This window comes from Macaca mulatta, chromosome 7 (genome assembly GCF_049350105.2).
Source record: "Macaca mulatta isolate MMU2019108-1 chromosome 7, T2T-MMU8v2.0, whole genome shotgun sequence".
Taxonomy (NCBI): domain Eukaryota; kingdom Metazoa; phylum Chordata; class Mammalia; order Primates; family Cercopithecidae; genus Macaca; species Macaca mulatta.
In genome coordinates, this window is record NC_133412.1 from 91,283,943 (window position 1) to 91,297,548 (window position 13,606).

General features: G+C 46.8%; 1 protein-coding gene and 1 long non-coding RNA gene across 10 annotated transcripts in view; one reads left to right on the forward strand and one right to left on the reverse strand.

Annotated features, from left to right (window-relative positions):
• Positions 1-500: 500 nt before the first annotated feature.
• LOC144330135 (uncharacterized) lies at positions 501-4,574 on the reverse strand. Its single transcript, XR_013396026.1, has 2 exons — positions 4,418-4,574; positions 501-3,400 (listed from the first exon to the last, which is right to left on the reverse strand). It is a non-coding gene; the product is annotated as an uncharacterized LOC144330135 (long non-coding RNA).
• The window catches only part of LRRK1 (leucine rich repeat kinase 1), a 153,371-nt gene continuing 142,582 nt past the window's right edge, over positions 2,818-13,606 (forward strand). For 2 of the 9 annotated variants that reach the window (XM_077940460.1, XM_077940467.1), the window contains exons 1-2: positions 3,716-4,161; positions 9,208-9,426. In XM_077940460.1, coding sequence (XP_077796586.1) covers positions 9,330-9,426 — 97 coding nt within the window. In that variant the 5' untranslated portion in view covers positions 3,716-4,161; positions 9,208-9,329. Of the gene's footprint in view, positions 3,136-3,647; positions 4,162-5,998; positions 6,057-9,207; positions 9,427-13,606 lie in introns of those variants that run through there. The other 7 variants (XM_077940466.1, XM_077940464.1, XM_077940465.1 and 4 more) reach the window with 7 other exon arrangements.

The window sequence follows — 13,606 nt, forward strand, 5'->3', positions numbered from 1 at the left end:
TTGTTTGTTTAAAAAAAAAAAAAAAAAGGATTTCATGGTGAGAAACTTTTGGGAAGTGCATACCGTGGAAGGATATCAGGGTCTTTGTGGATTGCATATTGACATTGACCGTGAGATTCAGCTTCAAACCAATACTGCCTTTGGAATAGGACAGAATCAATAGCCCAGAGAGCTTAGTCAAAAATGATATCATAGTCTACCTTAACCAAGGCACTTTCTTAAGCAGAAAATATTGTTGATATTACCTTTGCTGCTAAAGATCCAATATTCTAACACCACAACAGCATAGCAAATCCTAGGATAATTAACCCCCTCATTTGACAAATCAGAGCCGTAATTCGCTTTAACAAATTATGCATTTCTATCATGTTCACTAATGGCTTACGATAAGTCTATATAGTCTTCTTTTTCTCCAGTTCTGTTACCCATTTTAGATTAGTAAAACATACACAACTGGAAAGACTGCTGTTATAACACAGCCTTGTTATTTTTAAGTCCTATTTTGATGTTAATTTCTGATTAGTTAGTAAATAACACCTGGATTCTATGGAGGACCTGGGTCTTCATCCAAGTGGCCTGAGTATTTCACTGGCAGGTTGTGACTTTTTCTTTTCCTCTTTAGGTATCCAAATGATGATGTGCAATGTCATGTTTTAACTTGGGAAACTGAAAGTGTTCCCATGTAGCTTCAAATACAAAAACAAATGTATTATTCGGATACTTTTATGGTTACTAACTAGTACTTTCCTGATTGGGAAAGTGGTGCTTAAGTTTGCAAATTAAATTGGAGAGGGCAATAACAAAATGAGGCCCCGTATCAGAACCAGTGTGTGTATAAGGAAAACCATGTATAAAATGGGCCTATCACCCTTGTCAGAGATATAAATTACCACATTTACCTTCCCTTCATCAGCTAACACTTATCACTCACACTACCAATAACTTGTTAAATCAGGATTTGACTTCATACACTGAATTTTCAGTATTTTATCTCAAGTAGCTATAGACACTAACCTTGATAGTGGTACGTTAGAGGGTTCCTATTCTCTCATTGTACAATAATGTCTTTAATATGAAATGCTACATTATTTATAATTGGTATAGTTAATGTATCTTTTTATAGTTGTAAGTACACAGAGGTGGTATATTTAAACCTTCTGTAATATACTGTATTTAGAAATGGAAATATATATAGTGTTAGGTTTCACTTCTTTTAAGGTTTACCCCTGTGGTGTGATTTAAAAATCTATAGGCCTGGGAAGTCTGATCCTAACTGCAGATCGTGTTCCACAATGCAAAAATGATAAAATAAAGTTGGATATTTGGGAAACATTATGCTTTTTCATTTAAAGACCAAACTCATTTGAATTCTATGGCAGGCCTTTCTCTTTCTGAGACCTGTACAAAATGGCTGATATTAAAGCAGGATCAATAATGTAAGCATAAAATTACATTTACTCTGTCAATTGGGCCCAGTGCTTTGCCTGACTCTGAAACCCATTTCTGTGGGCTCGGGTTGACCAAGCAAGGAGCTGGGCCTCAGAGGTTCCACATCATATCTGGCTGAGTTTCAGCTGTCATCTAAGCTGCCTGAGTCTCCGTTTATCATTAAGTGGTAATGATGTCAGTGCGGGAAATGGTGGGGAGGACCGCATGAGGATTGACAGACAGCATTGTGCCCCTGACTGTGAGCACAAGTGTCTGTTTTTGTCACCTTTTCCTCTGAGGATCTAGAGAAAGGATCAATTTGGGTTTCACTGACCTCAAGTTTCTAAAGCTTCTAACCAAGAAGCCTCAATCACCACGTTGGGAGCTGACACTGACACTGGATCAAGATCATTGGTGGTACTGGGGTATGTTCTTGAAGCTCAACCTGTGCATTTGATGTAGAAAGCCCAGATCACTTTGATGTGGGTGGCAAAGCACCACCTCTTTAACAAAAAACTTAAGGGAGGCTGGGATCAGATCTCTCGTAAGATACACACTTATGTTAAGAGAATTTAGACACATTATTTAGAGACATCCCATTTCTCAATCCAAATGCGAGCAGAAAACTATAGGAGAAGGATATTTTCCCTCATTTGGTGTCCCGGAATGTGACTCCCTGAAGGGAGCCATTCTGGGGACAATTGGAGGGTGTAGTGTGCGTGTGCACACATGCATTTGTGTGCCTGGTGTGCGTGTGGGGGTTGGCACACTCTCTAGAAGTGGACCCTTTGGGATGGCCTAGCTTCTTCTGCTGGTGGATGAAGATTTGCTCCTTGCTCCTAGGCATGAGCTTGAAGGGGGTTCATGAAGGGCGTTTAGGAAGTTGTTCAAGGAAGACTGTCAGAGGAAACTGCGAACTGGGCTGAAGAAAAACAACCAGAAAACACAGAAGGAGCTCTCAGCCACTGTGCCTTCAAAAAGAGAGAAAAGTCAGTTCAGGGAGGTGGCTTCCAGCTGACCTCACCCACCTCAGGAGGGGTCATTCCAACCTAGGGTGCTGAGAATCCGGGTGGGATTACCAACAAAAGCTAGAGAACCGTGGGTCAGCGAGCCTTAGGAAGAAGTGGAAAGGAATCTTAACTTATCTGCAATAGCCTTCCTATGAGAAGTTGTGGCTAACACATGCCTAATGGCTAGAATTAAATGCTGGGAATATAACGGGCTCAACACAGGTCATCCGCGTGTCAAATGTTCCTGCTGTTTTCTACATTGGGGACATTTCCTAGCCTATTCCCAAGCTCATTTAGAAGGGAAGCGGAGGTGCCCCGCCTTACTGGGCGGCGTCCCCTCCAGCGGCTGCCCGGGCCCTGGGCCTGCGCTCCCTCGCGGTGGCGCCAGGTGGCGGGGCTGCGCGCCCTGGAGGAGCTGCGCCTCAGTCGCGGGGCTCTCTCAGCACTGAGGACACCACGCCCTGCAAACTGTTGGGAACTTATCTGTAGCAATCACACTGCTGGCTCCTGTAAACTGGTGTGAGGCCCTCAGGGGTGAGAACAGGATTGCAGAACTGCGCTTACCTTTTTGGAAACTCGTCCAGTGGCAGGAGCAGCCTCCCAGGAGCAGAGCAGACCTGCTCGGTGGTCCCCTCGCCAACCAGGGACCCAAGAAGCCGCTCAAGGAAACACGGTCCCGCGGTGTCCGGGAGGTCCTGTAAGAGCCCTGTAGCTGCCCGGGTTCTGTGAAATGTCAGTGAGGGTGGGGGAGATCTGCGCGAAATCCTGGGAATATGCGAGTCATAACACTTCAGAAGAGGAGCCTAGGGTGCTGGTCCTGCAGGGCGTGGAACCCTCTGCTTTTCCTGAGCAGGCCTTTTCCCTGGGTCGACACGTGGAGCTCAGTGTGAGGCCCTCCTGCAGAGTGGACGCGGATCTTTATGGTCTGCGTTTCTATATTAGCCTCAGCAGCCTGATGACACCTTTATGAAAGGTTGAAACACGATAAATTACCAATATTCCATGTTTTATGTATTCCCCCCAAAGCCGACAATTAAACATGATTCACCAAACAGCAAATACTTTGCATACATCCATTATTGAATTAGTAAAATCCATATGATGGAGGATGTGCAAACTGCAAATCGTTAACGCTTTAGAACTACATATTTCTGTATTGCCCTGGAAAGAACTGTACACAAATGAATATTCCCTGTCTTTTTAATTTTTACGGACGGAGTGTATGGGCCACATGCAAGTTAGGGGCTGATCTGCTGATTTTGCTGCCACTAGAGCAGAGGGATAGTGAAAGCGGGGCTGAGCGCAGCACCGACCAATCTCATCGCCGCGCTTGCCCCGCGTGGAGGGAGCCGAGTGCCCGAACCTGAGGGAGAGACCTGGTACTAGAATGGCCCGCGGACCCCGGCGTCTCCCGGGGCACTGGGGTTGAGCGCGATCGCCCGCGTTTTACGGCTAGGGAAACTGAGGCGGCCACCGAGGGGACGCCTCGAAACCATTCCGGCGAGAGCTGGCGGCGGCCTTGCTCTGCGAGCTCTTCGCGCCACTCGCCCTCCCCGCCCGCCCGCCGGCCTCAGGATTGAGGAAGTGCGTCTGGGCCCGGCCCCGGCGCGCGGCCCGAGGCGCGGGGGGCAGACGGCTGTGGGACGGCCAGGCCCCGGCCCGCCAGTGTCCGCCCAGCCCCGCGTCCCGGAGCGTCCGTACCCGGGCCCCGCCGCCGCCGCAGGTAAGTGCTGTTCCTCTCCGCGCCCCCCAGGGACCTGGTTGCCTCCTGCGGCCGGCCCGGGAATCCGGAGCCCGCGCCCGCGTCCGCGGGGAGCCCTGGCCTCTGCCTGCCGCGGGCCTGCGCTCCAGGCGGCCGCATGGTCGGACATGGGTGGCCCTTGCGCAGGGGCCGCAGCCCGAGGGGCGCGGAGGGCGTGTGGGGTGACCCCCAGTCTCACGTCCCGGCTGCCTCCCGCCACGCCCGTAGCCCAGCCAACCTGTGGTAGGGGGGTGTGCGGGCCCGAGCGGGGAACCCCGAAACCCCGTATGGGACAGGGTCGGGAACGCTGGGAAGCAGAGGCAAGAAACACAAGCAGGCAAATACACCAGGGCGTCCATATATTTCCTCTCCCTTTGGAGAAAACCCCGTCCTTTAACGGGGAGCGGGCGGAGAGTGAGCGCGCGGTTGTGCCTGTGCCAGGGTGTTGACAAGAGACAGCCCAGGAGTCTCTCACTGCTCCAGGGCTTCCTGGTGTTGCGGGGTGGCCCAGCGAGGCTTCACCCTCCTCAATGTCTGGGTTATGCTTCTTGCCCAGGTGTCTCTGGCTGGTACAACTGCTATGTCTGCCATGGTCTCTGCAACCTACGCAGGACCTTCCCGGCAGGCAGGGACGCAGGCGAGGAAGCCTAGTAAGGCCGGGGTCAGCCGGGAGCCGATGGTGGAGAATATAAAGACCCCTGTGGCCATTTCAACCTACCCCTTCACAGTTTGAGGCCACGAAATTTTTCTCCCACAAACACATCCCCTGCAACAGGTAGAGAAACAGGGGCATATAGCTTTTAGCAAACCTCTCACCATGTACACTAATTTTAGAGTTTGCCACTCACTCGCAGGGTATCAAAATGCCCAGACATTAAAGGGACAGCTAGAACATGCACAATTTTGGAAAATGTTAAGTTAAATGTCTTTTATGATTTGATTTTCTTCATCTGTGCCTATGTCCTGAAAGAGAAAATAGTATAACAAACTAACCTCACACCTAATTTGTTCCTAAAGGAGGTTTTGCTGTCAGCCAAACTTTTCCTTCTCCCAAATGTCAATGTCTCAGGGAGTGACCTCACAATCAACTCAGATGCTCAGATCAAAAACATTCAGTCTGTGGATCTACGTCTAAAATGTGTCCTGGTCTGTCCCCTTTTTTCTTATGTCCCCCACCCCTTGTCCCGGGTACCAGCATCTCTTTACTGTAGGATTACAGTTCCCCCTCCTTCCATTCTCTATATAGCAGCGTGTGTGTTTGTGTGTGTGTGTGTGTGTGTGTGTGTGTGTGTGTTTAAATGGGTAAATAGGACTATATCAGTCCTCTGTATGGAATCCTTCAGTAGCTTCTCCTTGCCATTGGCATGCGATCCAGGAGACCTCCTTCTCCTTACACCCCCAGCTGATCCAGCCTCTGCTATCTCAGACCACCAGGCCATTGCCCCCAGCCACCCTGACTGAGCTCACTGTCCAGCACTGGGCCCCCGCACTGCTGCCTCCCGACTCTTCACATAGCCTCAGAAAGCCTTCCCTGGTCACCCTCTTAAAACCCACACTCTCTCTCACATCCCTCACTCTGCAGCCTCCCCGCAGTCCCCACTCTGTACTCCTTTATCTGTTTAATTTCTCCTTAATTACCTTGTGGTCTCCACTGGAGCTCCTGAGGTCAGAGACTGGTCTGTCTTGCTTACTGCCGCGCCCTCATTCCCATAACTGTACGGGGAGTCACCCTCTGCATGGTGGTAGAGTGACTGGACAGAGAATGGACAACCCTAACTAACCTGTGGTTTCAGACTCATGGAGCATTTCTCTCCTCCAGCCTTTTTGTGCTCATCTGGGATTGAGAACAACATATTTCTCTGGCCTGCAGCTCCAAGGTATTTTGATGTCCACAAATCCATTAAACACATTTTGTAGGCAAGCCAATGTTAGTAAGGGATGCAAATAGCACTCAAGAGATTTCTAGACTCATGGGCTAACCATTTTGACCAGGATTTTCATTCAAAAAGGAGCTGGGTGATATGAATGAGCATGTCTAGCATGCTTTGCTTACAAGGGTCTTCTAACTCTTCAATATCGACAGTCCTTCCCAAGCCTCCTAAAATACCTGGGTTTCTCTGCTGTCAGAAACTTTATAGCAATTACTTAGCTGTCTGCTCCCCCACCAGCTTCACAAACTCACGAAGTTCCATCTTCATAGAAAGAACTCAGTAAGACATTTGTAGAATGAATGACAGGTTCCTCTCTTTTCTTTTCTCTAGAGTCTTGCTCTATCACCCAGGCTGGAGTGCAGTGGCACAATATTGGCTCACTGCAACTTTCACCTCCCTGAGTTCAAATGATTCTCATGCCTCAGCCTCCCATATAGCTGGGATTACAGGTGCCCACCACCACACCCAGCTAATTTTTGTATTTTCAGTAGAGATGGGTTTTCACTATGTTGGCCAGGCTGATCTCGAACTCCTGACCTCAAGTGATCCACCTGCCTCAGCCTCCCAAAGTACTGGGATTACAAATGTGAGCCACCACACCCGGCTATTTTCTTTTCCATTAAATATTTAGGTTTGTTCATTTATGCAGGTATAAATAGTTGGCAAAAGGAAATTGATGAGGTTTTGAAAAATCATTTAAACCATCATTACTGCAGAAAACCTGTTGATGCCCTCTTTAGGGTGTATAATGAAAACATGTAATTTGTAACCATCATTTGTTGGCACTGATCTGAACCCAAAAGAAGCAGGAGGAAGTAAAGATCCATTTGAATGCAAAGATTGAGCAAAATTTGAATTACCTCATCTTAAATCTTCTACCTTAGAATATAAGCCAAAATACTAATTAGAATTTTAAAACTGCTCCAGGGGCAAAATCTTCCACTGGTAAAGTGATTTTCAAAAGGAAACTGAAAATAAAAAGGGGAACAAAATGTGCTGGGTGAGGGTTAGCCTGAAATAATTTTAAGATTTTTTTTTTAACTTAAAAACATTGTATGGTAAGACACTTCTGTTTTCAGGAAGAATGTCTAGCATTTGGATTTTTGAAATGCTGTTGGTTATGTGTGGTACTGTTTTGGAGAGGTGTCTGAAAGCAGATGGCAACTGTGCTTCTCAGTTTCCGGATGTGAATGTGTGATTTGGAACCTTTATTTTAAAACAGATTCTGTCTTGCTGGCTCTTCCTCTCTCTGTCACAAATTGATTTTCCAAATCAGGTTTTGCTATTTATAAGGCTTTAATCATCCCCTAAATTTTGCCCAGATTGATTGTTTTTCCTTTCCTCCTTCGACTTTTTAGGCTTCCCAACTTCAAACACGGGTGTTTCCCACACATGGTTTCTCTCGACCATCCCTCTTTGGCTCAGAAACATGTGCAGCATACACAAGGCTGCTGGAGCCTGACTTTTCTAGCTCCGCCTTCCCCTGCCTTGAAGAGTCCAGTCCACCTGGGCCAGGTGCCTGATTTCTAGGCTTTTAGATGAGAAATTCCCACAACCTTGTCCTGTATCTTACTTTGTGCTCCTACTGCTCACAGCACCTTCTAGAACCTACCCACTGGTGAGGCTGGCATCTGTCCTCCAGCATTGATATTCTGATCTTATTCATTAGGGGAAGGTGAGAGACCCACTGGTCTCCAACTCTGCACACTGATGCTGCAGGTATACCACCCCAGCCCTGTCGTACGAGAGGCAGCAGAAACTTTACTTTAGTTGAATTCACACAGTAACCCCACCAGCAGGCCAGGGCATAAGGGTAGATGTCTATTTTTAACAGGTGAAAAACTGAGACACACATAAATTTCAGCTGGGGGGTTCACTGCTAACATGTGACAGAGGCAATTCACACCTTTGACATCCACACTGTGCTTTTGCCTTTACAGATTGTCTTAGGCATTATTTTTACATAACCTTGATTTAAAAATATATTTTTGGCTGCACTATCACTCCCCGTTTCAGAGTTGTCTAGGTGAGAGAACACAGACAAGGGGTGCTAATTACCTCATACTTCATTACATATAGGATACGCTACAAGAATATTGATAGGCACACAGGCATTTCTTGTGGTAGCACCTCGTGTCAGGCCTGAGCTGGACGTGGGTCTTACCCTCCCTCTGGTCCTTCAATCACGGTACCAGGATGGGCACCCATGCCCATGGGGGGTACTCCAAGCTCAGTGGGGGCCCAGCATAGAAGAGCAGCACCTGGTCTCAGCAGTTTATCATAGTCAGAGATTAGTCAGAGATTAGTCTAACCCCGCTTTGGAACTTTTGGGGCCAGATAATTCTTTGTTGCAAATAACAGTCCTGTGCATTGTAGGATGTTTAGCAGCATCCTTGACCTCTACCCATTAGATGCCTGTAGCACCCTCCCCCAACCAAGTTGTGACAACCAAAAATGTCTCCAGACATTGCCAAATATGCCCTGGGAAAGGGGCAGAATTTTTGAGGCTCATTTCTGCTAACCTCTGTCATTTAGCTTCCTGCTAAAGCTCACACTAACTTGACTTCATAACCAGTAATAACTCCCTGTCTTTGGGACTGTTGCCTGACTGCCCCTTTGGGATGACATACTCACCTCTGGCTTCCAGAAGAACTGGCCCTGGGCAAAAAGAGAGCCTTGTATTGTGACCAACCTTAACTATATCTGCCCTACCCCCATTGGAGTGTGCTTCTGAGGGCAAGAGCCTCCTTTAACCATCTTGGCACCACTGAGCCTCACACAGAGCCTGGCTGCCTTGCAAGTGACAGGGGGTGTGTGTTGACTGAACGATGATTGAGTCAGTTACTAGTATGTGTTTTGCAATTGTCTGGGGTTTCATTGAGACTCTTTTCAAGTAGACAAGACCTGAGCCCAGCATCAAGATGGGATGCGGGAGCTCTGCCTTCCCACTGACCACACCTGATGGGTTTGGCTGGATAGATGGACTACAAAAAGGAATATTGCAGAGGGAAAGCTCAATGAACCCATGCAGATATTTGCAGGGGAGGAGGACAGGAATTATAAAGGCTTTCTGATTTTATTGTTTTTCACCCACCAGAACAAGAAAGCTTTCTGCTCATCCATGGCTATGAGTTCATGCCTTAATGCACCCCACGGCCAGTGACAGTGGCAGTGACAACAGCGGGACCTGCCTTTGAAGATTGGCTGCTGCAAGGGTTGATGGCTGGCATGTCGCAAAGACCACCCAGCATGTACTGGTGTGTGGGGCCGGAGGAGTCAGCTGTGTGTCCAGAACGCGCCATGGAGACGCTTAACGGTAAGGACAGGGCCATGCTTATGCCTCCCTGGGTGTGACCTGCCATGCTCATCCTGCACGGTGTCTAGGCTATGTAAGAACAAGGGGTTCTCAACCAATGGAAATCAGACATCCATATTTGGTGCTCTTTCATCATAAAATGTATCTTGGGATTCCTAAATTCTAAAAATTGAGGAACCGTGTACAAAATTGATTGCAGACTCACAGATCTTAACAATTGGGACATCACTTCATGTTGGGTTAAAGAACTTTTAAGAATAAAGATTTAGTTTTGTTTTTTCATTATAAAAAGGATACATATTTATTAAGGAAAAATTGAAAAATTGATTTAAAAAAAGGAAGAAGGAAAAAGAATCATCCAGAATCCCGCTATCTGAAACATAAGCACAATGAGCATCTTGACATGTTCTTTCCTAGTCTGCTTCTCTGTGTTTAAGGGACTTTGTTTTGACTTTATTGCACTTATAAGGTGCATGTAATGTGGTATCTTGCTTTTTTCTCTTAACCTTCTATCAGTGACATTTACCGAGGGCACCACCTAGCTCCTATGATCAAGTGAAGCATCATTTCATTTATTTTATTTTTTTTTTACAATTTAATAATTTGATCAAAAAATGATTCATAAATTGGGCAGCACTCAGAACCAAAAGAAACATCATCTTCTGCGGGAGTGCTATGTGCAGTTATTGTCCTAATCCTTATTCTCCTGTGGGACATTTGGGTTGCTTCGAGTTATTCACTCCCACCCAAAGCATTTCCTTCCCATTTCTTAATACTTGGTTTCAAGGTTATTTCTGTAATGTAGGTTTACAGAAGTTGAATTATTGGTCTTGAACATCTTTAAGCTCTCGGCACATACTGCCAGATTTTCCACTACAGTTGTACCACTTTTAAGACCAATAGGATATCATTGTTAATAAATATTTGTTAATCCCTTAGTATGTACCAGGCACTACAAAGTTCAGAACTTTACAAAATAATGCCATAAAATCCTCATGACAACCTGGAACATGGTACTTTTATTTCCGTTTTATAGCTGAGGAACATGAGGGTAAGAGAAGCCTGGAAACTTCAAGGTCTACAACTCAGAAATCACAGAATTGCCGTCTGAACCCTGTCTTAATGCTGTAACACTCATTCTTAAATGCTAGGCCATACTATGGCAGGTGAAAGTGTCAACATGTTGAGTCTGAGAGGCCCACATTTGTACCCTTAACTGTGTTAAGTAACGATCGGCCACTGTACCTGGCTTGGCAGACACTTTGTTCAGTTGTTTGAGTGTTTTCACTCCATCTGAAATGTCCAGCAGCTGACCAGGGTGATGTTTCTGGAAGGTGTCTTTTCACATCCATCACATTATGAAATGGGAGACGAATTTGCTTCTTGACATTGTCCAGCAATAAATCTTTCCAGAGTGCTCAACTTGTATCTTTGTAAATTTTCTTTTTCTTTGTTTTAGACATATGTCTTTTTTCAGTTGTGTGGTAGAAAGGCCTTGTTCTGTTAGTGTGAGATCGAGGTGACATGGGTGATAGAACACTGTCCCCGATTTGGGGGTAGCACCTCCACATTTCCAGTGCACATGAGGCTCCCTTATCCTCCTGCTGCTCCTCTTGGCAGCCCTGAGGGATGAGGGTGGGGACAGGGACCCTGGGTCTGTTTGGGGCCTGTTGGGTGGGTGACTGTGTCATCTGAAAAAGCCCCACAGGAGGCGCTGCTCCCTCCCCCTCCTGGTCAACAGTTGGTGATCTAAAGGAGTGCTTCTCAACCATGGCCCACAGAGTCACTGGGTAGTGACTCAAACCGGCAGGGCTATGGCACCACCTGGACCCACCAGAGCAGCATCTTGGGGCAGGGGGGCAATGAGTGAGCAAGCATGGGTAATTTTTTCTTTTTCTTTTTTTTTTTTTTAAAGATAGTGTCTTGCTCTGTCACTCAGGCTGAAGTGCAGTGGCATGACCTCGGCTCACTGCAACTTCCACCTCCCAGGTTCAAGCGATTCTCCTGCCGCAGCCTCCTGAGTAGCTGGTACTACAGGCGTGCAACACCACGCCCAGCTAATTTTTGTACTTTTAGTAGAGACAAAGTTTCACCATGTTGGCCAGGCTGGTCTAGAATTCCTGACCTCAAGTGATCCACCCACCTCGGCCTCCCAAAGGGGTGGGATTACAAGAGTGAACCATGGCGCCTGGCCAGCATGGGTGATTTTTAAAAGTTCCCTAGTGATTCTAATGTGTAGCTAAAGTGGAGAATCAGCCCATCTAAATGGTTTGAGTCCCGTAGAGCAGCACTTCTCAAATTATCATGTGCACATGTCCCCTGGGGATCCTGGTGAAATGCAGAATCTCATTCAGGAGGCCTGAGGCACAGAGAGCCTGCGTTTCTAAGTCCCCAGGGATCCCCCACTGATTCTTACAGGTCCCAGGGACCAGGGCACAATGGGCTTTGGACAAACCCGTCCCCACCTCCAAGCTTGTGGCAGGACAGATAACTAGAAAATGTTAAGGTGCTCTGAGAGACCAAAGTGTGGCACTCCCCAGCCCCCCGTGATTCTCCCTAAAGGCCTGCATCTGAGCTTGGCACATGTCCTCTCCTGACTGCTCTGATGGAAAACAGCAGGCACAGAAAAGTCTTTTCTGCCCCAGGCCTCTTTCCCCAGTGGGATCTCAGGAATCCCTGCCATTCCTGTTCTGTGTAACCCAAGAGACACACACAAGGGCCAAGGACCCTGATGGGACCGCAGCAGCCTTCACTGTGTACTGTTCAAAGAGCTTGAAGTAGAGACAGGACAGGGAAGTGACACCCTGGGACCCCCTGCGAATGAGGGAGGTGTTTGTGCAGTGACCTAACACAGAAAACCAAGAGTTGAAGAGGAGAGGAAAATAGCCTGACATGCCCCAGAAAGTTCTGTCCCCTATTTAGCATTAAGAAAATTCTATTACATATTAATGGATTACAATAATAACCAAATCCTCATAAGGAATCTTGTGAGAAGCTACTAATTTATACCCATACTCAGAGTTTTAAGGTCCCACAGGTGGTACCAGCAGAACTGAGCCTGTGAGCCCCAGCCCTGGAGCTCACTAACAGAATTTATTAATTCCAGGGATTAAAGCCTACAGTGCCCCCTCTGTAAAGCCCAATTTTAATGCATTGCATGTTGGACTTCATTTTCACAGAATATATTAATAAATATGTACACTAAGGCCACAGCCAAGGAGCAGGTAATGCTCAAAGGGTGGTGTGTGGTCACGTGTGTGTGCTGGGATTGCAGTCACTGTGCTTTGCTCATCTCTGCTGTTTATGTTTCCTACGATATCTACACATTGCTTTTTGTTTTGTTTTGCCTTCTTTTGCGTCCAGAACAATAATATTGCAAGCTATTTTAAAATTATTGTTTATTTAAGCACTGATGATTCGTGATTAGAATCTAAGCGGTGAACCTCCTGTGCTTACATCCAAAGTTAGATCTGCTTCCACTGGCCTCTTTGCTTTGATGTCTTTCTGGAATAAATGTGGAATACTTGACTTACTATGACTGCAGCTGATCCCCCTGCAGGAATCACCCTCTGAGCCTGTCCCCAGAGCCTAAGCTGGATTTGTCCCATCCCACCTTCTCCCAGACTTCCTGGGATGATAGGGAGTCCTGTTTCCCCTCTCCTACCCCCCAAATCCACCAGCCTCACTCAGGGCAGACTGTTCAGGACTAATTTCCAGCTCCGGCTAAGAAAAGTTGGCTGCCAGAAGGAAAATTAATGATACTCAAAATTATGTAGGTTCAGTTTTCTCATGCTTTAAAAATCTTTGTTAGATAACGTGTTTGAAAACAATAATGTTCTTAGTATACTTCCGAGTACACTTTAGAAAAAGACCCACACTTTAAAAAACAGTGTCTACTTTTGGATGTTGGGGTAATGGTATTTTAAATTTTTCATTTGTGTACTAGGCTTGCCTTTTCACACCCCCTACCTGTTGTGACTTGCGTGACCTCAGCTCATGTTTGTTTAGAATGGTTAATCCTTTCAAAGTTCCTGGATGTAGGGGGCTTTACCCAGCTGGTATGGGGCTGGGGTCTGTGTGTGTCTGCCCTGCCGTGCGGCCCGCTGTGTGTTTGTGCAACACAATTGTGTCCCAGGAAGGTGTGTCACAATCTCCACCTCATTAGCACCGGCAGCAGTCA